This window comes from Halichoerus grypus, chromosome 13 (genome assembly GCF_964656455.1).
Source record: "Halichoerus grypus chromosome 13, mHalGry1.hap1.1, whole genome shotgun sequence".
NCBI classification, from domain to species: Eukaryota; Metazoa; Chordata; class Mammalia; order Carnivora; family Phocidae; genus Halichoerus; species Halichoerus grypus.
This window is the reverse complement of record NC_135724.1, coordinates 72,423,427-72,450,885: the sequence shown is the minus strand read 5'-3', so window position 1 is coordinate 72,450,885 and position 27,459 is coordinate 72,423,427. Positions and strand designations below refer to the sequence as shown.

The 27,459-nt window shown below is 55.6% G+C and overlaps 2 protein-coding genes across 4 annotated transcripts; both read left to right on the top strand.

The window, feature by feature from the left end:
* On the top strand, window positions 1-15,761 carry TCN2 (transcobalamin 2). Of its 3 annotated transcripts, none has more exons than XM_078060775.1 (10): window positions 1-94; window positions 392-591; window positions 4,441-4,633; window positions 5,337-5,506; window positions 6,509-6,667; window positions 7,967-8,139; window positions 8,272-8,458; window positions 9,401-9,566; window positions 12,171-12,286; window positions 15,162-15,761. In XM_078060775.1, the coding sequence occupies exons 2-10, from the start codon at window positions 528-530 to the stop codon at window positions 15,221-15,223; spliced, it is 1,290 nt and encodes a 429-aa protein (XP_077916901.1). In that variant the 5' UTR covers window positions 1-94; window positions 392-527; the 3' UTR covers window positions 15,224-15,761. The 3 variants fall into 3 exon arrangements, with proteins under 3 accessions (XP_077916901.1, XP_077916902.1, XP_035954360.1); XM_036098467.2 differs by having other exon boundaries at window positions 5-94; window positions 450-591; XM_078060776.1 differs by lacking the exon at window positions 392-591 and having other exon boundaries at window positions 2-94.
* Window positions 15,762-19,782: 4,021 nt separating this feature from the next.
* On the top strand, window positions 19,783-26,441 carry SLC35E4 (solute carrier family 35 member E4). The gene is made up of 2 exons (XM_036098470.2): window positions 19,783-21,149; window positions 25,464-26,441. The coding sequence occupies exons 1-2, from the start codon at window positions 20,537-20,539 to the stop codon at window positions 25,895-25,897; spliced, it is 1,047 nt and encodes a 348-aa protein (XP_035954363.1). The 5' UTR covers window positions 19,783-20,536; the 3' UTR covers window positions 25,898-26,441.
* The last annotated feature ends 1,018 nt before the right edge of the window (window positions 26,442-27,459 follow it).

Sequence of the window (27,459 nt, the reverse complement as noted above, 5' to 3'; positions counted from 1 at the left end):
TCGCTCACGTGACCACCACAGCTCTCAGTTCCGCTCCCTGTCCCAGACCTCTGGGTGGGCACTTCCAGGGACTCCTTCTGTGGGGGGGCACCAGGTAGGCACCCCTACCCTGCCTGTCCACCGCTGGAACAGTGAGGGGGCGACCACGCAGGCGCAGGTGGACAGACGTGGGCAGATCAGATGTCAGGCCCTCTGTGCCTGCCCAGCGCTCTGTAGGCAGCGGGGACTGAATGTGGCTGGCCTCAAGATGTCTCACAGCATTGCTATTTGTCCGCCCCCACCCCCGGCTCCCTTCCTCCAGGAAAACGACTCTGCCCTTCCTTCCTCTGTTCTTTGGCCTTGCTTTCCCCTCAGCTACAGATCTTTTTCCCCTTTCTCTCTGCTGATTTAGCAGCATCCTGCTGGGGGCGTGGAGGGATTAATCAGTGACAGGAAGCTACCTCTTTCAGAGCAGTGACCAGCTGTGCAAGACCAGCCCTAGGAGTCTGTGGTGCTTCCTGCCCGCTGCTCGCCCACCCGCTCCTGCCATGGGGCACCTTGGGGCCCTCCTCTTCCTCCTTGGGGGCCTGGGGGCTCTCGCTGATATCTGCGGTGAGTAACCAGATCTACCCTGTGCCTCTTTCCTCCTGGGGCCTTAGGGGGGAGGACTGTCTTGTCCAAACCCCTCATTATGTAGCTGGAGAAACTGAGGCTCGAATGTTTGGGAGGGTACGATTTATCTGCCCCTTTGGACTTCCACAGCAGCTGGGACTTAGCTGGACCTCAGTGTTTGACACACTGTGTTGAGATTGACCCTGAGTTGACCCTCGAACAAAGTGGGTTAGGGCTGCCGGCCCTCCATACAGCCCAAAATCCATCTATAACTTTTGACTCCCCAGAAACTTAACTACTAATAGCCTACTGTTGACTGGAAGCCTTACTAATAAGATAAACAACACATATTTTGTATGTTATATGTATTATATACTGTATTCTTATGATAAAGTCAGCTAAAAAAAAGAAAATGTTATTGAGGAAATCATAAAGAAAAGAAAATAGATTTGGGACACCTGGGTGGATCAGTCTGTTCAGTGTCTGCCTTCGGCTCAGGTCATGATCCCAGGGTCCTGGGATCGAGCCCCGGAGCCTGGCGTCCGGGGAGAAGCAGGGAGTCTGCTTCTCCCTCTGCCCCTCGCCCTGCTTGTGCTCTCTCTCAAATAAATAAATAAAATCTTTAAAAAAAATAGATTTAAAGTATTGTACTATATCAAGAAAAATTCACATATAAGCGGACCCAGGTAGTTCGAACACACGTTGTTCAAGGGTCAACTGTATACATCTGACAGGCCACCAGACAAAAATGCTCCCATTAATCCAGTCATGGATTTATTTACTCATTCAACATGCATTGACTGAGGCTTCTCTGAGCCAGTGCAGTGTTGGGCTTTGGGGAAAGAACAAAGAGAAGACCGGTCCCATCCCTGTCCTCCTAATGCATCTGTTCTAGTAAAGGGGACAGACAAAAAAGTCAAGACGCAAATCAGTGCTGTGTTTGGGGGCTGCAGGGAGTGCCAAAGGAAGCAAACCAGGCACGGAGGTAGAGAGCTGGGGGCCACTCTCCACAGGGAGAGAGTTCAGGGAAGGATTTCCAAGGACCAGGCGTGACAGGGGGATTGAGACCCAGAGGAGGAAAAGGAGCTGACATGAAAAGGAGTGGGGGGCATCCCAGGCAGAGGGAAGTGAGTACGTGGGCACCCTTAACGGAGATGAGACGAGTCTGAGAGAAGCGTAGGTGGCAGGTCATGGCAAGGCATTTGTGGTATACTGCACGCACAGGAGCCTGGCTGCTTCGGCTCTGTGTCACAGTGTCCCCAGGGGCCTCTTGGGACCGGTGGACCGGTCTTGGAGTCTGAATGCAGCCTGGGGCTATTTGTGCACTGGAGATAGGCAGAAAGCAGGAGGCAGGCAGGGAAGCCTCTGTGCTCTGGGATTACCCACCTCTCTTCCCTCCTTGTATGGTCTCTTGTTATCTTTGGACGAACTGAGAGGCAGGTTCAGGTGACAGATGAGTCAGTCAAAGGTTGGAGAAGCCAGGTGACCTGCCAAGGCACTCCAGCTTTCCAGGGCTTTGCTGAACTCAGTGCTCAGAACTCCAGGCCATGGTCTTCCCTGGGCACCAGGAGCTTCCAACCTGTGTTCCATAAGTGCAACCAGACCCCTCAGCCCTTGGCTCTTGGTTCCCGTCCAGACAGTCCCCAGGGGAGACCTGGGACCCAGACCTCACTGGGCATGAACCATTCAGTAGTTGGCCCATAGACCCGACAGAAGCCCTGGACCAGGTTTGGGGGTGCAGCCCCCTACAGCTGAGCCACTTAGCTGCTCAGGCCTCATTCCCTCCGCTGCAAAATGGGCTAAGAATTCTTCCCTGCCTTCCTCCTTGGTGTGGTGCGGAGGATCCCACCGCTCAAACTTTACCAGCTCAAAGCTCTGTGTGGTTGTAAAATTGACAAGAATGCTGCACTAATGCTTTTGCTCAGGGTGGGCTCCTGTGCTTGGGAATGTCAAGGCCGGTCAGCTGGCAGAGCTGCATGGCCCTGTGAGCAAGAGGCCCCATGGGAGGGAGCTCGCCCTGGGCCACTTTTATGACCAAGGTGAATTTGCCCGGCTCCTTCCTTTTAAGGAGGCTGAATTGTGGTTATGAGCCTCTCTTTATAGCTCTGGCTCTTCTTCTTATCACTTCTAATCCCAGGGCTGACTCACCTGCTAGAGGGCAGAGCCTGGGGTTGGGGTGAGGCTCCCCTACCAGTTTGAAGGAAAGGGAGAGGGAAAGAGAGGTACAGGGGGACAGATGACCAGAAGGACAGGCAGAAAGAGGTAGAGACTGAGACAGATACAGAGAGGGGGAAATGCCTATAGAAATGGGAGGCAGCCCCAGAAAGTCACTGAGGATGTGAAAGGAAAAGAAAAGCAACCCCTGTCCCCGACCCCCACCCCCTCTAGCCCCTCTAGCAACAGATACCTGTGACTTTTGGGAAAACAGGCATAAGATGGTGAGACCTGTAGGGGCGCCTGGCTGGCTCAGTCTGCAGAGCATGCCGACTCTAGATCTCAGGGTCATGAGTTTGAACCCCACATTGGGCATAGAGATTACTTACAAAAAAAAAAAATGATGGTGGGACCCAAACCAAGAGGGATGGGCCTGTTACCAGAGGAACCCTGGTCCTTGAGCAGGTGAAGAGCTCTAGCGGCAGTTCCTGGGCTCAGTCCCCTGGGAGGGGCAGCCTGCCCAGCATCCTGGGACGAGGCACGGCCACAGTGGAGGCAGCTGGAGCCCTGCAGATAACTGGGAGGCAGTAAATGGGGGAAAGTCCAAAGTGCCTCCCAGGCCACCCACTGAGCTCAGGTTCCTTCCCTAAAGGAAGCAGGCAGGGTCAGCTGGGTCTGGGAAATGCCTCTGAGACTTCAGCTTCCCCAGTTTTTCAGCATTTTCATGATTCAGTTTCAGGCAAACCCCAAAGCACACAGAGAAATGGTTGCCAACGATGATGGCTTTCTACAGATTCACCCCTCAGTCTCCTCTTCACCTACACAGATGTGGCAAGAAAAGCCTTATTGTGAGATCTGCACAGAGGAAGCTCACCAGACAGCCCCAGTTAGCCATGGGCAGCCTACAGTGGGGTTTGTTTGTTTGTTTGTTTTGTTTTTTAAAGATTTATTTTATTTATTTTAGAGAGAGTTGGGGGAGAGGCAGAGGGAGAGAGAGAATCCTCAAGCAGACTCCCTGCTGAGTGGGGACAATCCCCACCCCCCACCCCCAATGCGGGGCTCGATCCCAGGATCCTGAGATCATGACCTGAGCCGAAGGCAGAAACTTAACAGACTGAGCCACCCAGGTGTCCCAGCCTGCAGTGTTTTAAAATTGGGTGTGTAACATGTTCTGTGTGTGGGTTGCAGTCTTGGTAAATGGATTCGGCAGAGCACCAAAGAACACGGGCTTTGCAGGCAGGTTCATCCTTGGCTCTGCAGCCTGTGGAAGACACAACATGACTTTGAACGTCTGCTTCCTCTTTTGCACAAAGCAGTGATGACAGTGTCGATGCCACAGAGCTGGCATGAGGGCCAGGTGAGGTCAGGTGCAGTGCCTGGGGCACATCATGAGGCTTGAGCTCCACTCTCTGTTACTCCTGGTGGCAGAGTGGTTGCCTGGTACCGGCTTCCTCTGCCCTTGGCCCACCACCTCTCCCTAGCCCACTCCAACTGCTCTTTTGGGATACCTGCTTTCCCCTATTTACCTGCCGCCTTTCATGACAGCCTTATTTTCCCATACAAGTAGGATATGTGCTAGGTGGAGACGGAATAGAGATGTTTATTCCCTAGAGAAGGCTCCGGTAAGGTAAAAGCAGTTCCTTGCTGGTGGCCTGGCTCTGCAACCTCACTTGACCTATTGTTCTCTTTCCTAAGAAATACCAGAGGTGGATAGCAAGCTGGTGGAGAGGCTGGGCCAGCACCTCTTGCCCTGGATGGACCGGCTCTCCCTGGAGTACCTGAACCCCAGTATCTACGTGGGCCTACGCCTCTCCAGCCTGCAGGCCGGGGCCAGGGAGGCCTTCTATCTGCACAACCTCAAGCTCAACTACCAGGAGAGCGTCCTGGGGTATCGCTGTTCACTTTCTTCTCCTTTCCCTATGTCTTGCTCTACCTCCTAAGGGAAAGGAGACCTGTGTTCTGGTTTGGGCTACCACTGCTTTGTTGGGGAGACTTTGGGCAAGTTTTGTCTCCTTTGGCACTTTCTCCATCTGTAGAATGGGGTTGGCTTGACTAGACTGGAGGCAGATATCACTGATCCATGATCACAGTCTACGCCCCCCCACCCCCACTACTGAGCCCAGAAGCAGCATCTAGCAGCATCTAACTTTGTGCTCCCTTTCCAGGGGGCATTAAGGGGAGGCCTGTTCTGAGGCTCAGTGTGGGAGTTTGAATGAGAGGTAAAGGATCGGGACCACCCTGAAGCATCTCCTGCTTGGACTCCCTCTCAAGAAGCAGACACAGAGCAGGGAAAGGGAAGAAAGGGAGGGCTGTGTGGACAAAGGGTGATCAAAATGGTGGGGGCAAGCATAGGTCACGGATGTCAGAGCCCTTGGGACTTGTCCTTGAGTCTAATTTTTTATCTTTATGAAATATGTATGGCATGCACCTTACAACATGCAGAGCTGACTCATCTACTTTTGGTAGTTCTAGCAAAGTTTCGAATTATTAGGATTCTTTTCACTTTATGATGTTGGGGGGAGGTGTCCCAACCCAGGCTTACCAAAGGTGGCATTTTCTTACAGAAGTGTTGTTTACTGGCTTTGTCCTAGGCTTCCCATCAACGATGACAACAGGAACAACCAGGCCAAGCCCTCCATGGGCCAGTTGGCCCTCTACCTGCTGGCTATCAGGGCTAACTGTGAGTTTGTTAGAGGCGACAAGGGGAATAAGCTGGTCTCACAGCTGAAGCGGTTCCTGGAGGACGAGAAGAGGGCCATTGGTGAGAGGACATGGTCTGCCAAGTGTGGGGGGGGCCCTCATCAGATAACATTCTCTGGGGAAGCATTTAAGTCAGAACTTTGGGTTTTTTCCCCCCAGGCTTCTTTCCCACCCTCCACTCTGCCTGTCTCACTATCCACCTAGAGGCTTGGGCCTGCCGCAGTCGCCATCCTTGACCAAGCCTTTCCTGTACCCCACATGCACTCTGTTGGCAAGTTCTGCTCAGTCACCACGACTGAACTGACTGTCTACCTCTGGGACAACTGCATGGCCTCCGTACTGCTTACTCCTCAGCCTCTCTCTGCTAACTCTCCTGCCGCCTGATTCGACCCAGCACATGACAGCCAGGGCAAGCATTTGAAATCTAAATTTGATCTGGTTAGCCCTGTTCAAACCCTGCACAGGCTACTCACTGCTGTGTCCACAGCCCCTCAGGCTCATCTGTCTGCCCCTTTCTCCTCTTCAGGACCTGCTGGCCCACTCCCTGGCTCACCCACGCACCTGCCTTTCTGGCTCTGGCCACGCTGATTTCTCAGCTTGCAGATCAGGGTCTTCGTATATGTTCTCTCTATCTGGAAGGTTTCCTTCCCCTTCTAGCTTCCTGCTCCCCCTTAGCTCCTCCTCACCCCCACCTCCCCAGTATCACTGCCTTTTAGAGAATCCTGCCCTGATTCCCAGCTACTCGAAGACCCCTACTGTTTGGCCCCAGAGACCTTGGTCCACATTTCAGTTCTAATCATGCTGACGTGGGTGCAGGTTGTGTTACTGTTGGAGGGCTGGCCGGGCACCACTCTGAGCACAGTACCTGACACAGAGTGGATCCTCAGCAAGAATGGGTTGAGGGAATGAAGGAATGAAGGATCCCATGACCCAGAGGAGGGTGTCGGGAAGTGTGGGCAGTGGGGTCCCATGTGCTGACTGGGCTGGTTGCTGGGAGGGGGGCAGAGAGGCAACCCCTCAGGCCCGGCATGAAGCCCCTGCCTCATGGTCTTCTTCCTCCCAGGGTCCAATCACAGGGGCCACCCCCGCACCAGCTACTACCAGTATGGCCTGGGCATCCTGGCCCTGTGTGTCCACCAGAAGCGGCTCCATGACAGCGTGGCGGGCAAGCTCCTGTACGCCGTGGAACACGACCATCCGCCCCGGGGCCGCCTCTCTGTGGGTGAGTGGGCGAGGCCCTGCTAAAGCCAGGCTGGCACTCCGCCAGTCCCCAGCTCCAACTGAAGGCCTCCACGCCCTGCCCCATGCTCACCTTTCCTTGGGACCCCTTCCTTATGAGTTCCTTAGGAGTGAAATGGCGAGGGCTCGTGTGTGGGGTATGGTGGTCGTGAGCCAGTGTTGGAGCAGGCCTGGGACCCGGACCCCAGCTCTGTCACACAATTATTGTAGGCTACCCTGGGCAAGTCAGCTGGTCTTTTTGGTTCAGCTTCTGCTGTAAAATAACCTCCCAGCAGTATTTTTTTTTTAAAGATTTTATTTATTTATTCGACAGAGAGAGACACAGCGAGAGAGGGAACACAAGCAGGGGGAGTGGGAGAGGGAGAAGCAGGCCTCCCGCAGGGCAGGGAGCCCGATGCGGGGCTCGATCCCAGGACCCTGGGATCATGACCTGAGCCGAAGGCAGACGCTTAACGACTGAGCCACCCAGGCGCCCCTCTCCCAGCAGTATCTTGATAGAAGATACCTTATAAGTCAAGGGCTTATCATGGTGCCTGGCATGGAGAAAGTTCTGGATACAAAGCTATGGTCTTGTCCTCATATGAGCTGGGAAGCCTGAGACCTGGATTCTGGAGCTGCTACCTCACTGTGTTACCTTGGGCCTCCAGTGCTCTTTCTTGTCGTCGTGATTCAGGGTCTCTTGTAGGTGGGCGTTCTGTGAGCGTGCCTCGCCTAGGGTGGGGGTAGGATGGAGTAGGTTGGGAGGGTGAGGAGATACTGCAGAGAGCTTGCTCTTGCCTGAGGCTTGTAGAAAAACCACTGTGGGCCCAGTAAATCACCTCTGGGCGGGGGCGGGGGCTGGTGGGGTTTAAAGCCTGAAGGGCCCAGGCAGCTCCCTGGACCTATGATATCAGATCACCTGGGGGTGGACCCAGCTATCGGTCTGTTCCAAACTTCCCTGGTGATTATAAAGTGCAGGCAGGTTTGGGAATGAGGGGTGTAGGATAAAGCCTCTTGGGCCTCCCTCCTCCAGGCTCTCTCCCTAATCTCTAACCCCTAAACAGTAGACAGGGGAAGGGTGACCAACCATTGTTTGCCTGGAACTAAGGGGCCTCCCAGGACAGCGGACTTACAGTGGCCAAACTGGGAAAGTTCTGGACAAACTGGGCTGAGTTGGTCCCCCTTGCTGGTGAAAACGTTCTAAAATGCTGATCTGACCATGCCCCTTCTTCAAGCCTCTGGTGGCAGCCCATTGCCCCAGGGCCCTGCCTAGACTGACCCCAATCGGCTCTGTCCCTTGCAGACACAGTGGCCATGGCGGGCTTGGCCTTCACCTGTCTGGAGCGCTCCAACCTCAACCGCAATCAGGGACACCGGCTCACCCTGGCCATTAGGACAGTACAAGAGAAAATCCTGAAGGCCCAGACCCCTGAAGGCCACTTTGGGAATGTTTACAGCACACCTCTGGCGTTGCAGGTAGTAAAGAGAGCATGGGGCCAGAGTTCACCCCGGTGTTCGGTGGGCGGTGGCCTGGTCAGGGACTGGAAGACCTGGCTCCTCCATGCCAGCCGACCCACCTCCTCCTTCTCTTCCCCATTCTGTCACCAGTTACTGATGAACTCCTTCATGCCTGAAAAGAAGCTGGGCACAGCATGCCTCAAGGCAAGGGCTGCTCTGTTGGCCAGTATGCAGGATGGGGCCTTCAAGAATGTTCTCATCATTTCCCAGCTGCTGCCTGTCCTGAACGGCAAGAGCTATGTGGATCTCATCTCCCCAGACTGCGAGGCACCAAGAGGTAGCTGGGCCTTTCAACGGGAGCCCTCTTCTTTTCAGTCTGCTCAGTGCTTCCTGAAGTCTGCATGTCCCAGGGAAGGGAGGTTGCCTCATCCTGATTTGCTGAGTCGACGGGGGTTTGCGGGTCCATGTGGGACACACTGGCAGCGAAGATGCAGTCAGAGCTTCCAGAAAGCCACGGTGTGGGGAGAGAGATACCAAAGAGAGAGCTCTGGGTGGGCCATGAGTCTGCAGCCCCTTGTGTGATACCCGGTCCAGAAATGTTTGAATGGATGAATGGGGAGAGACACATTTTGGGTAGTGCTGATATATCCTAATGAGTCCCAATTAGCAGCTGGAATCAGGGCTTCATCTGGGAGAAGGACTTGAGTTGGTGAGTGGGATTTTCCAGTGGCGAAGAGCAGTAGCAAGGGCAGGGCAGAGAGTGGGCAGCAGGAACAAAGGTGCCGAGGTGTAAAAGGGTCCTCCCAGGGTCCAATCACAAGGACCACCCCCGCACCAGCTACTACCAGTATGGCCTGGGCATCCTGGCCCTGTATGTCCACCAGAAGCGGCTCCATGACAGCGTGGTGGGCAAGCTGAAATTTGGGGGAAGGTTCCTACTAGAGAGTGGGGTCTGGGGGAATGAGCTAGAGTTGCAAGCAGGAGAATGAAAAGGAGGGGAGACCCTCAGAGGTAATGTGGGCAGGGATTCTAGTTGTAGAAAGAGCCCTCTGGGGAGCTATGTGGCAGATAGGTGGGAAGGGGGTACTGGAGGCAAAAAAACCAGTGAGGGACCCAACCTTGGGCAGCCGGGGGACTTGGGGGATAAAGGACAGGGGAGGCTGGGATCCTGTGGTGATCCTGGCTGAGATGGGCCACAGTGTCTTCAAGGGAAGAAAGGAGGGCTAACACCGGCCCCCTGCCCTCACACCAGCTACCCCTTCCTCTCTCCCTGGCTTAGTCCTGTTGCAACCAGCTGTGGAGACTCCTTCACAGACCCAAGAGCTCATCAGTGTCATGCTGAAGGTCCCCAGTGTCTTGCCACCATACAGACACGCCATATCTGTCCCTGCTGGGTCCTCCTTGGAAGATGTCCTTAAGAAGGCCCAGGAGCTCACAGGATTCACGTGAGACCCCCACCTCCCAGCCCTCACCCCACCTGACCTGACATCCCTGAAACAGGGCGTGGATGGGATGGGGATGGAAGAGGAGGTTCCCCTGGGAGAGGTGTCTGGCCAGGCTCTGCTTCCCCCTTCTCCACCCCTGAATGGCCCGGGGTATAGTGGAAACTGGGAGCTGTGGGCCAGCATTGTCAGTGGCTCTGAGAACATGCTCTGGGGGCAGAGCATCCACATTGGAATCCCAGCTCCACCACTCCCCCACTAGGGACCCGGAACCAGTTATTTACCTGTAATCCAGTGAGAACACCAGCTGTGCCCTGCTCCTTGCAAGGTCCATGCAAGGAGTCCGGGAATTAGTGCACAAAGAGGATGTGGCCCCCCATCCTTAGTAATCTCAATACAGGTTAGCTTTTTTTTTTTTTTAATATTTTATTTATTTATTTGACAGAGAGAGACACAGCGAGAGAGGGAACACAAGCAGGGGGAGTGGGAGAGGGAGAAGCAGGCTTCGTGCGGAGCAGGGAGCCCGATGTGGGGCTTGATCCCAGGATCCTGGGATCATGACCTGAGCCGAAGGCAGACGCTTAACGACTGAGCCACCCAGGTGCCCCACAGGTTAGCTTTTATAAGAATCAGAATTTTTATCATCAGGTGATCTTGGCCTCATCCCTGTGATGAATTACCCTGGGCAAGTCCTCTGTAGAATGTGGAGGTTGGGCAACATCCTTAAACTTGCCTCTCACCCTGACAAGATTCGACAAGTCTGGGGCCAAGCATTTCTGTCCAGCCGTGTCCATGCCTAAATAACATGGATGGGATTCTTGTGTTACCAATGGGGAATATGAACCAGAGGAGTTGAGTGCCTTCCACCAGGTCACCCAGACCCCAGACTTTTCTAGAAAGATATGCCTCAGTTTGAGAGAGCCCTAATTTCTGCATCCACCTGGAGTTCCCAAAGGACAGCGCCCTGCGGTCAGGGAGGGCCCACAGCTGGTGCCTCGCATTTGTCCAGGTCAGGGAATTTCAGGCCAGAGATATACAAAGACTCCCTTTAAAGAGCAAAAATTCTCCCAGACAGACCCCAGGATATTTCTGTTATACTATGACTTAGATGTGTGCTATTATGTTTACTATTAAAAGTTCCTTCTTTTTCTGGCTCCAGACATCTATAAATCCTAAACAACTCTGCAAATAGATATAAAGTGTAAAAAGAATAACATTCAAATAAGGACTATTTGCTGAGGAGCAGGTGTACATGGCCAGGCATGGCGTGAGCCCTATGCTCTCAGCTACTTGGGCCTGAGCTACTGTCAACCCTGAGTTTGTCCAGGCAGCTGTGACTTCATAGGCCCTTCCCTGGCCCTGAACACTCCATTCACTACTAAGCCCGCCTCAGCTCTCTTCCCAGTAGCCTGCAGCTTACGGGGGCCCACACAGCCCCCGACGGCCACACACGCTGAGCACCTGGGCAGGCCGCCATCCAGCAGACATTGAGAGTATGCAGACCTTGCTGGCGTTCATGTCTGAATAACATCATCAAAATGAAAAAAATAGTACTTAACATTCTGATTCAGAACTCCAGGACCTCCGAGGAGACATCAGGGAAACAATTCTGTCAGTGGAGGTGGGTGCCTGAACTGGGTGTGGAGGCCAGGCAGTAAGGTTATATGTCTGGAGGCAGAGAAAGCTGGACTGCAGAAAGAAAGATCCAGAGAGAAAGAGAGGAGAGAGAGAGAAACAGGGAGACGTGCTCTAAGCAGCCACATGGACCCACAGAGTTAGGGATGACAGGGCAATGGGGTCTGCTCCACGACACCCCCTCAAACAACACTTTTCCCTTGGACGAAGTCACCCTGAGTGGTTTTCTGTCTCTTAAAACTATAAAAACCTCCCTCTCTAAGACATAACCATTGATAAGCCTTTTGGAGAGAGGAAGAACATGACCCATGGGCTTTTAAGAGGACCCCTCTGGCAGCCACATCCACATGGTTTGGAGAAATGCACAGTTGGCGGCAAGGAACTCAGGGAGGGGGTGGTGTGAATAAGGAGTCTCTAGGTCACAAAGGCCAGAAACCTAACTCCAACCCTCTCTGGTAACGGGGGGCATGGGGTGTGTAGAATCGGAGAGAAGACTGAGCCACCCAGCCATAAGAAGAGGGAAGGGTCACTGAGCCACAGAAACTTCCAGACGCAGAGACCCACTGCCACCACCAGGTGTCTCTGTCTCGCACATCTGGGCTTCTCTGCATTCTGGCTTCGCCCTCTCTCATCGTGCACTGGCATCTTATATGTGGTGCTGGTGGCTTCTGCTCCTCACCCCTGCAACATCAGCTCCCAGAGAGGGGGCAGCTGCTGAGCCAGTCATGTAACAGGTGTCCCTTCCTGTAGGCCATGGTCCGGGTCAGTGCGGAGGGGGGAAGTCCCATGAGCGGGCAGTGTCAGGGCGTGGCAGAAGAGGGACGGGGGGTGAACGCCTGTGGCCTGGAAAGGATTTGGCCAGTGCCAGCCCTGAGGGAGAGGCCAGGACTTCCCTGGTGGGGGTAGTTCCGTTTCTGCCCTTGGGTCAGTGGAAGCAAAAGTCACTTCTCCTTCTGCCTCTCCCTTTGGTAGGTATGGAACCCAGAACTCCTTGTCAGGACCCTACCTGACCTCCGTGATGGGGCGAGAAGTTGGGGAACGTAAGTTCTGGCAGCTCCTCCAAGCCCCTGACACACCACTGCTAGAAGGTGAGTCTGGTGGCCAGCCACCTCTGGACACCTGCCCCAACCGGCCTGGTTGCGGCGAGGCTTCCCCGGCTCCCCTTGGTTTTCCCCTGAGCCTTTCTGGGCCTCAGCCTCAGGTCATCACTGATGCTCCAGGCGGCTTCTGACTTACTGAACTGAGCGCTTAAGAACTTTTACATAAGTTATTGGGGCAACTCTAGGAAATCAGATAGGCAAAAAAGGAAAATTAAAATCACCTATCATTTGCTCCCCAGAAATTACTTCTTTTAACTGTTGGTGTATTTTCTTCCAGCTAATTTTTTAAATATGTAAGTTTTTTCATAAAAACAGAGCCGAGCTCTGTAGCGATGCTGACAGAAACGAAATGCTAGTGTCATTCTAAATGTTCTAGATGGCGACATTAATATTAACGATATATCTTATTTAACCAAATACACAAGATTCTATTATTCCGAGATATAATCAATGTAAAATTATGAATGACATTTTTGCATGCTTGTTTTGTTCTAAGACTTCAAATGCACAATAGCTGTGTGTGGCTAATGTGAGCATACTGGGTGGCACAGCTCTATGTACTGTTTGGCAACTTTAAAAAAAAATTCTTGGGGCGCCTGGGTGGCTCAGTTGGTTAAGCGACTGCCTTCGGCTCAGGTCATGATCCTGGAGTCCCGGGATCGAGTCCCGCATCGGGCTCCCTGCTCAGCAGGGAGTCTGCTTCTCCCTCTGACCCTCCCCCCTCTCATGTGCTCTCTCTCTCTCTCAAAAAATAAATAAATAAAATCTTTAAAAAAAAAAAAAAAAAAAAAAAAAAAAAATTCTTGGGGCTCCTGGGTGGCTCATTCATTAAGCGTCTGCCTTCGGCTCGGGTCATGGTCCCAGGGTCCTGGGATCGAGCCCTGCATCGGGGTCTCTGCTCAACGGGAGGCCTGCTTCTCCCTCTACCACCCCCCCCGACTTGTGTTCCCTCTCTCGCTGAGTCTTTCTCTGTCAAATAAATAAATAAAATCTTAAAAAATAAATAAATAAATAAAATTTAAAAATTCTCCTCTTTTTTTGAAAAACATTTTATTTCATTTATTTATTTGACAGAAAAAGAGAGATCACAAGTAGGCAGACAGGCAGGCAGTGGAAGAGGGAGAAGCAGGGTCCCTGCTGAGCACGGAACCCGATGTGGGACTCAATCCCAGGACGCTGGGATCATGACCTGAGCCAAAGGCAGATGCTTAACTGACTGAGCCACCCAGGCGCCCCTCATTTATTTATTTTTTAAAATAAGCTCTGTGCCCACTGTGGGACTCGAACTCACAACCATGAGATCAAGAGTCGCCTGCTCTTCTGACTGAGCCAGCCAGGCGCCCTGCAACTTATTTTTTTCATTCTTAATGTATTGTGGACATCTTTCTATGTTGTTATATGTAGATCTTCCCCTTCCTTTGAAATAGCCACGTAGAATATATCACTCATGAGGGTGTTTGGGGCTGCAAATAACAGGAAACACAGTGCCAACCAACTTCCACTATATATGACATCCGTTGGATCGAGTGACCAGGGTCAAGAGGGAACGAGGACTTCGGGGCTGGTGTGACCTGGGCTCCAGCCCTCCTCCCCTGTGACTCCATATTTATTGGCTTCCTCACCCTTCTTGTGTCTTCCCAGGGCAGCTCCCTTTTAAAACTTTGCCCCAAGCAGACAGAGGTGGAATTGGGACACAGGCACATTCCTGGACCCATCCCCGTTGTTAGGAGATGGCCCAGGTTCTGCACTCACCGTCGGCTAGAGAACAAGGATTGCCACACGACTGGTGTGGGCCAGTCAGGGCCTGCCTCGGCACTGCGTGCTGCAGAGGGGCGTGGAGTGAGATGGCGAGGCTGCGGCTTCTTGATTCCTGCTAGATATTTAGGGTTTTAACGCCTACGCCTCAAGCTGTCATGAGCATCCTTGTGCATCAGCCCAGTCACCAGACAGACTCTGAAGGGTCCTCTGTCCCTGCTCTTGCTATCTGGAGCTTCTGTTGGGCACCTACCAAGTGCCAGGCATTGGGCCAAGTACTTTCCAGAAAGTGGGCCTTTCTGAGGGAGTCCAAGAAAAAGCATTCTCTTTCCCTGCCTGCTTCTGAACAGACTGAGAAGTAAAACAAAGAGGGGGCAGATGGAGACCCCAGATCTGGCCTCTATTACTGATAAAGCCCGGGCTGGAGGGTGTAGCCTGGGGCAAAAGCCCGATGGACTCAATCATGAGGCAGATGTGGATCATTGTGTCCTCCACCCCCCCCCCCACCCGCCCCATCCTGGTCCAGCAGGAAGCCCACTCTCATGGGGAAAAAAGGAGCACCTGGTTGTTGATACCATTATTGTCCTCATTTCAGAAGTGGGAATGCCAGCACTCACAATTGTGAAATAACTTGCCCAGAGTCACACTGCTGATGAGTGCAGAGCTGGGACTTGACTGTCTCTAGTGAGTGGAGGCTGGCTCCAGCAGACTTCACTTGTGGTCTTGGTTCTCCCTCCAGACCACACTGAGCAAATCCCCCTTCCTGATGGCCCCTCAAGGGACCCTGAAGACAGTGACCCTGCCCATCAGGTGTTGTCAAGGGTCTCTGGTTCCTTTCACCCCATGTTGGTTATCCAGAATGCTGTCCCGGCCCCCCTCCCTGGGGGCCTCCCCCACTGTAAAATGAGCCTGTGGGCCTCAGGAGCCCTGAGGTCACAGCTGATTTCAGTTTCCAGACTGGCTCTGGACAGCTCCCACTTTCCCACCAGCAAGCCCTGAGTGGATCTGATAGACCCTGGCCTCAGGGTGCTTGTCCATAAGAAGAGGTGGTGGGGTGGCGGGTGGGATTTTCTCTCCTGCTAACCCCTCTGCTTACCTGTTTCTGCAGGTATTGCTGACTATATCCCCAAGGATGGAGAAACCATCGAGCTGAGGCTGGTTAGCTGGTAGCCCCTGGGCTCACCCACGCCAGCAGCCTGGCCCATTGCTGGGCCTCCGCCTTCCCTCCAGACATCGCTGTAACAGGCACATACATGCCCAATCCTGCTGCTACCTCATGTGTCCTTGGAGCAGTGTCCCCTGGATTACCCAGCTACTACCCTTGCAAAGGTCCTCAGCCACCATCCACCCTGGATCAGGGAACCACGCATCTTCCCTGGGAGGGCTGTTGCTCGAGTCTGGCCCCGCCTGGCCACACAGGCATCCCTTGAAGGCCGCTCATAGTCTGAAGGGTCTGAAGCGTCTCAGACTCCTCAACACAAGGAGGAGAAGTCACGGCCATTGGTGTTGTGAGTACTGCCCCCTCTGGGATTGGGGTCCTGCAAGGAGACCTGTGTGGCCCAGGGGCTGCAGTCCTGACCCCAGCTCTCTACTCCGGCCTTCAGGGCGGTGGCCCCACTGCTGGCCTTGGCAGAGTGGCTGGTGGGGGCTCTGCCGAGTTGCTCAAAGCCTGCCTCTGAAATGATTAAAGTGTTGATTGTGTACCTGCCCTGGTGTCCTGATGCCTCAAGCTCATGACTGAGTACAGGGGGCTGGAGGAGGAGGAGCTCCCCTGGGGGCGCAGAGGAAGGTGGGGGGTGGGGGAGGGTGGCCGCATTCTCCTGGGGGCTGGTAAGGAGCAGTGCTGCTGATGCCAACACTGATTACTGTTTAGGGAACATAGCCTTGCTAGATGCTTTCTCGCACAACTCTTGAGGTTGTGGATATTTTTGTTTTCATCTCTACTTTGCAGATAAGGAAATTGGTACTCAGCAAGGGCATGTGACTCACCCACAATGTCAGGCAGGGGACGTGGCTGAGGAGACACAGGCCTGGCCTGGGGTGGCCTCCTGGCTCTTCCATGCAAACACTGAAAATTGGGGGGCTTCCATGGTTGTTGGGATTACATGACAGAACCCAAATGTAACTGGAGGCCCAGGAGCCTAGAGCTTTTTTTTTTTTTTCCCCAACACACAGTCAGGGTACCACCCCAGGCCTTCAGCGGCCAGGGGCCAGGGACCTTGCCTGTTAGTGGGAGGGCCCTGAACCCTGGGCTGACCTCTGGGAAGTGGGGTTCAGGCCAGGGAGGCACCTCACATGCCCCACCTCACCAAGGTGAGGAAGAGGGGGGCCTGCCCTCAGAGGGGCTCTGTGCTAGACAGTGTGTTACATAGATACCTCTTCCTAGAGCTCTGGTTTCACATATTCGGGGTCTGGACAGGAAGGGGAAGTAGATGATTTAAAAAATTCTTATATTGAAACAACCATCAGAGTATCAGAAAGCCACATGAAGACACAGCCTGTTCGGAAGGTGAAACGTCTGTGCCCAGAACCCCAGAGGACTTGTTCACCTGTCCCTCCTTGATCACCATCAGGGGCACTTCTCAGAGGATTCAGAACCTGCTCCATGCTCTGTGGTTCTTCTATAGTCCTGTTGAAGAAGGGTGGAGACCCAGAGGTCTGAGGCTTGCCTCAGGTCACAGAGCCTGGAGGTGGCAGAGTCCGGACCCTCCCCCACTGACCTCAGCCCTGAGGTACTTGCCACCACAGAACCCCCGCTGTCTCCTCGCCTGTCGTGGAGACACCAAGTGAGGAAGCCACAGGCCCCTCCCACAGAGAGGAGACTGGCAGTGGCAGGTCTAGACCAGGCTAGAGAGAGAGGGTGGACGGGAACGACAGGGATGCCCCTGCACTGGGCTTTCGAGGGCGCACAAACTGGGTGTGATCTACCCTCCAAAGGGACTATTTAGTCAGGGTGTGTTTGGCTCTGAGGAGCAGAAAACTACTGAATCCTACTCAAATCAAGCCCACCGACTCAGGGGCAGCCAAGGGTGGTAGGGAAGCAGACGTTGGGGCTCAACTTTCCATCACCTCCACAATGATCACTAGTCTCTGTGTCTTTCCCCCGTCAGCTTCTTCAGAGTGTGGCCCCAGCAGTGACTCTGTCACCTTCCAGTTCAATTCCCCAGCCCCCTCTCACTTCCTCAGCCTGTGTCCCAAAGCCTAGAGAGGGGGTCTGCCCAGCCCAGCCTGCCTGTGGATTCTGGGCCAGGTGTCTAGCTTGGCACAATCTGCTGGACCGTGAGAAGGGGTGTGGGTGAGAGCACAAACATGTCTGGTGCAGGGCCCCATAGTGAGAGTCTGATAAACAGAGGTCCCCCCTGGGGATTGGGGACCAGGTTTGTGTCTAGCCTGCATTTAGATCTGTAGACCTCCAGACAGACCAATTCCCCTCTCTCACAGCCATGGGATGGCGCCTGGATTTGCTTAGCATGTTCATGCCTGTGAGCTCATCATGTCATAGGTGGGGAAACAGGCCCTAGCAGTGAAATGATTTATCTAGGAACATGCAGTGACGAGAGGAGAGGTCTGTCCCACAGCCTCTGCAGCCCAGTTGCTAGGAATGCGTTCTTCTCCTGCTCCTGGTGCCTCCCAGAGTCCCTCCCTGAATCACCTACTTCCAGGTTGGGGCCCCAAAGGGCAGCAATCGGATCGGATCTGAGGGATTTGGGAGTCTGTGGGCAAGGGCAGCCTGCTGTGGGCTGCTCTGGGCTTTTGGATGGACCCCAAGGACAGCAAAGGAGCCCCCTGCCCCCATTTTTGCACAAGGGAAAATCCTATGGAGAGTCTTGCTGTCTACAAGTCAAGGCAGGTTAAAAACTGGGGCTCTGGACCCAGACAGACCTAGTCTGAATCCCCCACCAGCACTCAGGCTGCACAACCCTTGCTTTGAGCTGTGCCCTCAGCCTCTCCCTTCCCCCTCTACCGCAGTGTGGGCAGCTCTCTCCATCCCATCATGGCCCACTCAGGCCTCATCTTGAATAATCCTCTAACCCACCCCTTATCAGGCAGGGCAGGTAGGAGCTGCTTTGTGGCAGTCTTGGAGGAGTTGTAAACACTGCCTACCACTCCCTGCTAGCTCAGCTCTGAGAAAGTCAGGGTGTTTACTAGTTTTTAAAGTATTATTATTATTATTTTTAATTAAAGGAAATTTCCTGGAAAACTGACATCTCAAAAAGAATATAACCCTTAGGAGGCACTGATTCCTCTTCTTCAGGAAGTATGGGGGGAGGGAGGTTGCCCTCTTGGCTGGCTCAGCTTCTCTCCCACAACCCCTCTTGGAGAAACCCTATCTAAATACCCCCTTATTTTAGTCCTTGACCTGAAAATCCTTTCCCCTACAATTTGGACTATTAAGCAGCTATTTGCAGGCTCCAGCAGGCATCGGAATCACCAGAGGCAAATGTAAAAATGCAGACTCCTGGGCCCACCAGAGAGCGTCTGATTCAGCAGGTCTCCGGTGAAGCTGGGGGCGGGTGTCGGGGGTACGGGGGGTGGGGGGGTGGTGCGGAGGACACAGACGCTGCTAATCCTTGTCCAGTGATTATGATGGGGCTTGAGGGGCACTTGTCATTCCGCAGTCTTACCACGAGGGGGCGCCGCGGACCGAGCTAAGTGGTTACCCTTTGCGGTCTTGTTCCTCCCGACAGGCTGCTGTCCTCAGGACTTGCTGGTCAGACAACAGGCTAAGGGTGAGCCGTGTTCCGGTGGGCAGCTTCCGCAGGGAAGGAAACCCGACGTCAGGAAAGAGGCTCGCAGTTGGCTGTGGGCACCTACCTGCGCCAGGCATTGCACCTTGGTTCTTGCGCACTTGGGTTCCGGAGCTCAGAGAGTCCAGTGTCCAGCCTGGAATCCGAATCAGCTTGTTCTGCTCTGGGATGCGCGGTTTCTCCAACCCTGAGCAAAGAGAGCATCCGTCGTTTAGATGGGAAAGCAGAGACCCAGACAGGGGCAAGGGCTTAGTGGCAGCTGCTCTGGCTGCCAGCCCACCCAGGGCTCTTTGTCCTGCTAGGGCTGGGGGCAGAGGGTGGACCCCAGGAAGTCCAGCTATGAGTCAGTTCTGAGTGCCCAGGGGACGGGACAGGGGCTGTTGGCCAGGGATAGATGCTGGCTGGTACCCCGCTTCCACAAATGTGGGTGGCCTTGGTGATTCAGTTTCCCTGTGTCTGCCTAGAGGGGAGCGGCCCTGGGCTGGGAGAGGGAGGAAGTGCTGGGAGTTAGGGAGGGGCTATGGAGGGGCCTTAAGGGGCTCGGTGGTCCAACTCGTCTGGATGCTGAGGTCCCACGGAATAACTGTGGCCAGAGATCGGGTGGCCCCGAGACTGGTCCTGGGATGAGGGTCCCTGGGTGGGGGTCCTTGAAGATGCAGTCCCCGGTGAGGCTGGGGGTTTTATCGGCCTCCCTCAGAAAGGCACCTCATTGTCCCCGCACTGCATAGGTCTCTACGGGGGGCTTGCCTTGGCGCTGGATGTGGAGGGGCCTGATTCCCCACTGCTAGGGGAGAGGGGACAGGCAGCCTGGCCACTCCAGCTGGGGGGCTCTGCTGATGGAGGGACTGCTAGGCGGATGGAGGAGGGGCTGTGAGCGGGCGGCTTGGGGGAGGAGCGAGACATCCCTCCCGGCTCCGGGGGCGGGGCCTAGCCAGGGGCGGTGCTGGGGGCTCAGCTCAACTTTCCGGGTGGGGCGCGGGCGGCGGCGGTGGAGGCGGGGCCTAAGAGCGCGGGGCCTCGCCCGCGGGGCCGGCCGGGGCTGAAGCCTGGCTGGAGCTGCTGCGGGAGCCGGAGCCGCAGCCGCAGCCGCAGCCCGAGCCGCAGCCCGGGCCGCCGGAAGCCGGAGCCGCCGGGAGCCGGAGCCGCCGGGAGCCGGAGCCGCCAGGAGCCGGAGCTGGAGCGCAGGCCCCCGCCGGAGCCTAGTCTAGCCGAGCTCGTCGCGGAGCACCGGCCTGAACGCGGGCCGGTGTGTCAGCTAGCCGCTGGGCCTGGGCGCACTGTCGGAGGAAGCGAGCCGCGACCACCCGGCACCACCGGGAGCCGGTGCCCGGATCGCCCCTGCCAGGCCTGGGCCCGGCCTGAACGAGCAGTAGGTCGCCGGGTCTGGACCGAAGAGAAAAAGGAACGAGGATTCCATCTAATCGTGGAGTGGGCTTAAAAGCGGGAAGAAGAGTGGAGACTTCACGTGGGACCGGGCAGAGGTGCCGGCAGCTTACTAGGCCAGGCTTGAGCACCAGAGAGCCTGGCATGCCAGCCGCTCGGCCGGGGTTCTGCCCTGCCTGAGCCAGGAGCACCGCATAGCTCCTGGACCTTGGCTGGCACAGGCCTGGCACAAGAAGCAGTGCCCTCACCTGTCTGAGGAACTGTGCTTGGGCCTGGCCCAGAGTGGGACTCTTCGGTGGCCCAGAGCTGGTCCCTGGGGAGCCGTCCTCCTGCCGCGGACCCACTGGTACGGATGTGTCGCTGCCCGCTGGAGCACCATGAGGGCAGGATGACCTCAGCGGAGGCAGTGGCTAGTGGTGCTCGGGGGGCTGGGTCCCCCGAGTGGCCGCCCGACACCCCGCAGGCCCTCGGGCGGCCTGGCCGGGCCCGGGTGGCCGTGGCAGCACTGGTGTGGCTGCTGGCAGGGGCCAGCATGTCAAGCCTCAACAAGTGGATCTTCACTGTGCACGGCTTCGGACGGCCCCTGCTGCTCTCCTCGCTACACATGCTGGCAGCGGCCTTGGCGTGCCGCTGGGGGGCACAGCGCCCCATGCCCCACCGCACTCGCCTCCAAGTGCTGCTGCTCAGCCTCACCTTCGGCACCTCCATGGCCTGTGGCAACGTGGGCCTGAGCGCTGTGCCCCTGGACCTGGCACAGCTGGCCACCACCACCACGCCACTGATCACGCTGGCCCTGTCCGCGCTGCTGCTCGGCCGGCGCCACCACCCGCTGCAGTTTGCCGCCATGGGCCCACTCTGCCTGGGGGCCGCCTGCAGCCTGGCCGGGGAGCTCCGGACACTGCCCGCTGGCTGTGGCTTCCTGCTGGCTGCCACCTGCCTCCGCGGCCTCAAGTCCATCCAGCAGAGTGAGTGCCTGGGTCACTGGCTGAGAAGGTGGGGATTGGGGTGGGGGTGTGGCCTGGATGGCCCTGTGAGGGGTATGGCTGTTATCCCATCTTCCAGATGAAGAAACTGAGGTTCGTGACTTTGGAGGAGGCAGAAACTGAGGCTCGGTAAAGGACCGACAGCTCAGAGAATTCCAGGCCCCAAACTTAGCTCTAGACCCCAGCCGATATTTAATAATAGTTGCCATTGATCCGTGTCTCATGTTTTGTCAAGCCTTTTATCTCATTGGATCTCCATACTGCCCTGATGAAGGAAGTCACTCAGTTGTCCCCGTTGACAGGTAGAGACTTGCCCTGGGTCATGTGGCTAGTGAGCAGCAGAGGCAAGATCTGAACCCAGGCAGTCGGACTCAGTGCTGTCCAAGTGATGTGGCGTAAGGCTGTGGACCCTGAAGGAGAACTGATAGTGGGGACTCAGGAGAGAGAAAGAGGGCGAGACCTTGAGATGGGATTGGAAGCTGAGGGGTTTGGCTAAGTCTGGGAAGGACTGATGTTTACTGGGAGCTGCAGTGTAACAGTCCCCATGCTCCGTGTTGACCTTGAATCGCCATGGCAACCACCACCTTCATTCTCATTTGATAGCCCATGGAACTGAGACCTAGAGGTTCATGATTTGTCCCAGGTGACCTCACTTCTGAAGAAAGGAGACAGGGGGCCCTGGGCAGAAGGTGAGGTGGAGGCTCCAGGCCTAGACCCTGCTAAATCACTGGGTCTGAGGGTAGAGGATGCCTTCCCCTCTGTCTCCTCAAGGGGCATCTGAGTCACTGTCCCCACCCTCTCTCTGCCTCAACCTAAGGGAGATGTGGGGGAAGGCAGGGTGCCCACTTGGGGTGGGGAGGCCTGGGATCCAGCCACGCGTTTGCTCATACTTGCTGGTCAACCTTGGGCAGATCTGGGTCTTATCTGGGCCTCAGTCTCCCTATCTGTTCAGAGGAGGAGGGTTGGAGTTGATGGAGTCCCAGGGGCCCCCGTGCTCTCTCCCCCTTCCAGCTCTGAGATCTGTGACCTAGGCCTGGGAGAACGAGGAGGGGTCTTCAAGGGTGCTAGGCTGGGGTTGGGGGCAGCCTGCAGGCAAGGGAAGGTAGATGGCAGAGCTCAGCCCTGCCCTGGCATCTTCCCCATCCTCCTGGGCCCTGAGGCATGGTCAAAGCTCCGTGCTATTTTTGCCCTCGGGTTACATGAGAGCTGGTGACTGAGCTTGGGCCTGAGCTCTGGGCATGAGTCGGTAGTGGGAAACCTGACCTCTTTCCCCCCGACCCCCCCCCCCCCCCCAGCAGGGTCACAGGGCTGGGAAGGCCCCAGCCTTCAGGCCCACAGCACGCCTGCTTCTCACCCAGCCCTCAGGCGTGAAACAGCAGGTGCCTGGCATTGATCTGTTTCTTGGCTTCTGCCAGCTTCCTCCTTCTCTCCCGAGTGTCAACCGCCTGGCCCTCGAGGTGGGTTGGGTGCTTCCTCCAGGCTCCCACAGTACCTCTGTTTCCCCTGTCACAGCTCTGATGTCCTGTATTGTAGCCACTTGGTTACCTGTCTGCATCCCATCAGACAGGAGGGCTGAGAGGGCATGGACTGGCTTTGGGCATCTCCATGTCCCCCAGCACCTGGCCTGAGGCCTGGCACAGGCAAGTACTCTTTCAGTGGGTGGGTTATTAATGGCTCTGAGAGCAGAATTGGCAGGCTGGTTAAGGTACATGGCTCAGGGTGCTAAGCAGGGAGCTTAGGAGGCTGGAGGCCCCACCAACCGAGATGGGAGCCTGGCAGAGATGGGGAGGAACAGACCAGAGCCAGGAAGTAAGGTGAGTTTTGGACAAGAGGAGGTTTCTACTTCCAGGGGTTCCAGATTCAGACTAGAGTGTAAATGGTAGGCTGAGAGCAGACTGCATGGAGTAAGGGTAAGAGTCCAGGAAGGGGAGCACCCAGGCAGCCATGGGCAGGGCCAGTCTCTTCCTTCCAATCTGGGCCACTTGCAGGCCCAGGGTGGGGCTACGCTCCCAGAGAGGCTGGGAAGAGGGGTGCCAGCTTGCTGAACTTGCTTTCAGCTGTACCCACCTGCATCAGAGAGCAGCCTGACCTGATCCCTGCCTGAGTTCTCAGGCTGGTGGGGAGATGCACTCAGAGGCAGAGACTACAAGGGCAGGAGAAAAGTTCTAGAGCCAAGGTGGGCACAGGTGTGGTCGGGGCCAGCTTTCTTCTTCCTGGGGAGACCAGAGGAGAGAGCATTCTGGGAGTGGGACGCAGGCCTTGCTAGGGCCCGGGTGGCAGCCGGCAGGAGCAGCGTGGGGGATCATGACAGCTGCCGTGGCGAGCAGTCACCGCCGGGCACCAGACCCTGAGCTCAGCACCTCGCATGCTCCTGTGAGGGCGGTGTTGTTACACACGAGGAGATGAGACCTAGAGTGACTTGTGTGATATCACACAGCTGGTGACAGAGCAAAGATGGGCTAAACCAGCAGCCATAGGAACAGAGGGTCTAGAGAACGTTTGTCTGTCTGTGGCCGAAGCCTAGGTGTGTTCAGATGCTGAAACAAAATTGCCTTTAGAGAAGGAGAGGTTGAAATGGAGGGTTTGGTGGGGCTAGCCAGGGAGGGGTCATTAAGGAGGCAGGACCATAGGCTGGCATTTGGGGGCCCTGGGTGGGGCGAGTGGCCTGTGGCAGAGGATCACTGCTCTTTCCCTGGGCTGCAGGGAGGGCAGGCAGAGGGCTGGGTCGGGATGCAGAATGCGCACAAGGGGCTGGGGGTGGTGGGGAGGTTAGGACCTTCCTGCCTGGCTACCTCACGGCAGCCACTGGGGCCATGGGAGAGAGAGAGCGGCCTTCTGGAAGGGTCACCTTAGAGGCAGTGAAGTTCACCTAAACACCTTCCAATGATGGGACCTTTAACGTACAAGCCACACGCCGCTTGTAATAGTGCTAAATTTGGAGTGAAGGAGAAGGAAGCATTCCAATTATCTGTTCATTTCTAGAAATGCTTGAGCTAGAGGGACTGTTGCCTAGAGAACAAAGCCAAAACATCAAAATGAAATTGAGAGAGAAATACGGTTTTCCTATTCTGGCCTATGAGTAAGCACCCCTGTGGCTCTTTGGAAAGCGTGTGTCAGAAAATGCACAGAGGCTCCAAGAGCCCTGGGAGGGGGCCTCCATCGGTTACTCATCTCTCTCCACTAAAGCTAGGAGAAGGCCCCAGAACATCGTCACCAGTGTGCAAATACTGTCATTTGACCCGAGCGGTGTCTGACTTTGATGATGGCCACTGCTTCCTTTGTGAACAGCTGGGTGGTAACGTGTATAAGCATAGACTCACACACACACACACACACACACACACACACACGCACACACGCACACATTCACACATATGCAAGCTGGTAGGATCCTCTCTTTCCTTGCAAAACTAAAAGCTTTCCTCTTCGTCCTGGATTCATCTCGACAAGCCTTAGTGTTGGTAGCAAAAGATGCTGATGATCAGTTATGAACAGTGAGTGACAGCCAAGTGCAAACAATGACTTTCTTGTTGTCTTCCCGTCATCCCAGGGTCATAAGTGAATGAAGCAATGAATGAACTCGCCACTTGACTCCGATTTATTATTGTAAAACCTTTTTTTTTTTTTTTTTTTGCTAGGAGGTGGCAGAGCTGGGACCTTCTGTTGGCCCGTCTGTTGCTATGGTGGTGGGCGCTGCAGTGTGGGGTAGTGGGTGGGTGGGTAAGGACTGAAACCAAGAAAGGTGGGTCAGGGTCACTTGGCACAGGGCCTTCCAAGCTGGCTAAGAACCTAGGATATTTTTCTCTGGGGCCTGGGGAGCCCCCGAAGACTTTTTGTTTTTTGGTTTTTTTTTGAGCCACATTTCATGTTTATTGATCGTTTGGCTATCACAAGCAGCTTATTGTTTGAGGCTGCGGAAGGCAGTTTGAAGTGGATGATAACAGGCTTATTTATTTACTTTTTTACATTTAGTGAGTACTTACCTTACAAAGTCTTGATAAGTGTCATCTATTTTAATCTTTACAACAACGCTGCGTATGAGGTGCTTTCACCCAACTCTGCAGGTGATACGGAGGGTAAGTGCCAGGTCATAGCTGGTCAGGAGCGGACGCAGGTCGCAGGCTAGGTGGGGTGCCTGGATTCTTGACTGTCATGTTACAGAGCAGGAGCCACTAATTCTGCCTGAGGGACTGGGGCAGGCTTCCGGGGTGATGGGCCCCCGAGCCCCTGCCAGGTCGGCCAGTGGGGTAGGGGTCGTCTCCCTCGGGGTGCTGATGGCTGCCGTCCTGCTTGCAGGTGCCCTGTTGCAGGAGGAGAGTCTGGACGCGGTGACCCTGCTGTATGCCACCTCGCTGCCCAGCTTCTGCCTGCTGGCGGGTGCGGCCCTGGTGCTGGAGGCCGGTGTGGCCCCGCCGCCCGCCCCCGCCAGCTCCCAGCTCTGGGCCTGCATCCTGCTCAGCTGCCTGCTGTCCGTGCTCTACAACTTGGCCAGCTTCTCCCTGCTGGCTCTCACCTCTGCCCTCACCGTCCACGTCCTGGGCAACCTCACTGTCGTGGGCAACCTCGTCCTGTCCCGACTCCTGTTTGGCAGCCACCTCAGTGCCCTCAGCTACGTGGGCATTGCACTCACCCTTTCAGGAATGTTCCTTTACCACAACTGCGAGCTCGTGGCCTCCTGGGCTGCCCGCCGGGGCTTCTGGAGGAGGGGCCGGACTGGCAAAGGTCTTTGAGACCTAGGGGAACACCTGGGCTCCCTGGGACAGCCCCAGCCTGAATCCAACCTTGGCCAGTGGCCATGGGAAAAGCAGAGAGCAGGCAGCCACTGGGGCCCTGGGAGAAAGAGAGGGGCCTTCTGGAAGGGCCACCTTGGAGGCTGGAATGGGGATTCCCGGAGAGAACCACCTCCTGTCCCTTGCCTGGCTCTAACCACAGACCTCACTCACCACTGGATGGTGGGTCCAGACCTAGCACAGGCACTGTGCTTCTTGGACTGATTGTTAGGATGAGCATCAACTACTTCTCCAAAAATTGCTGGCCAAACTTTGAACACCTCACCATGTTCTGATGACGACGATGATGATTCTTGGCGATTGCACAATCCTTCCTCCTGGAAGTGGGGGAGGCAGCTAGGGGGCCCAGGGAAAGGCCTCTTTGTTGCTGGGATCCCCTGGGGATTGGGATCATCTGTGCCAACCCCAGGCAGCTGCTGTAGCCTCACCCCTGGGCCCCCCAATTTTGGGTCTTCCATCCTCAAATAAACTATTTTTGCTTGTATACCTGTGTCATTCCTCAGAGTGACAGCCAAGGAAATGTAGGGAGAGCTCTGGGCCCGCTGGCTGCTAGCTGCCCACCCAGAAATGAGGACATCCTCCCTGACCCATCATGGCCTGTCTGGGTCCCCTTCTCTAACTGGCCAGGCCACCATTGCTCACATTCTGCATGGTGGCAATGGCTTCCTCCCTGCTCTGCTCTGGCTCCTCTACTCCACCTTCCACATAGCCCCCGAAGGTTCTTTCTAAAACACACACCTTCTGGGGCTCTATACTGCTCCTGGGACAAAGTCAGAACTAACTGCGGGAGACCACAAGACCATCAGGATCTGGCCCCTGCGGCCTCACCAGGTTCCTGTCTCGCTTCTCTCCTTGGGCTCCACCTTCCATCCTCACCGACTTCTTTCAGGCACCTGGCCCAGGAAGGACAGGCGCAGGGTTTCCTGGCCCTGGCCTCCATCCAGGCTGGCCTTTTGAAGGGGAAGTGGGCCCAGGCTGAGTCACTCACTACCCACCCTGCCCGTGACTCAGAGATGCCGCCGGCCCAGCCCTGTCCCTGTGCAGCCTGGGCATTTCCAGCCTCCACTCTGAGGCTTGGCCAGACAAGACAGATTAGATGTCTTTGGGTGGGCAGAGCCTCACCAGTACTCAGGACCCTTTCTCTTTCCAGGGAGTCCCCCTGCCAGAGTAGGAGCCTCCCTGCAGCACCCTCGCCGTGGCTCCTGGAACCCCATGGAATGCTTGGCTGAAGGGTGAGCCTACCCCAGCCCCCAAACCCTATCAGATCAGAGCCAGCCCTTGGTGGTTGTGGGGGCAGAGGGCAGGGGTGAATCGGAGCCGTGCTTGACCTTGGGGCTGGCTTGTCACCAGACTCAGGACTCTCCAGCATTGAGGAGATTCCCTCAAGGTCATGTTTAAAGCCCTCCCTATCAGAAAACCCGGGTTTGTATCCTGGCCCCCTTTCTCACAGTGTGACCCGTTTGGTCTCTCTTGGTGTCACAGTGTCATTGGGAGTGGGCAGT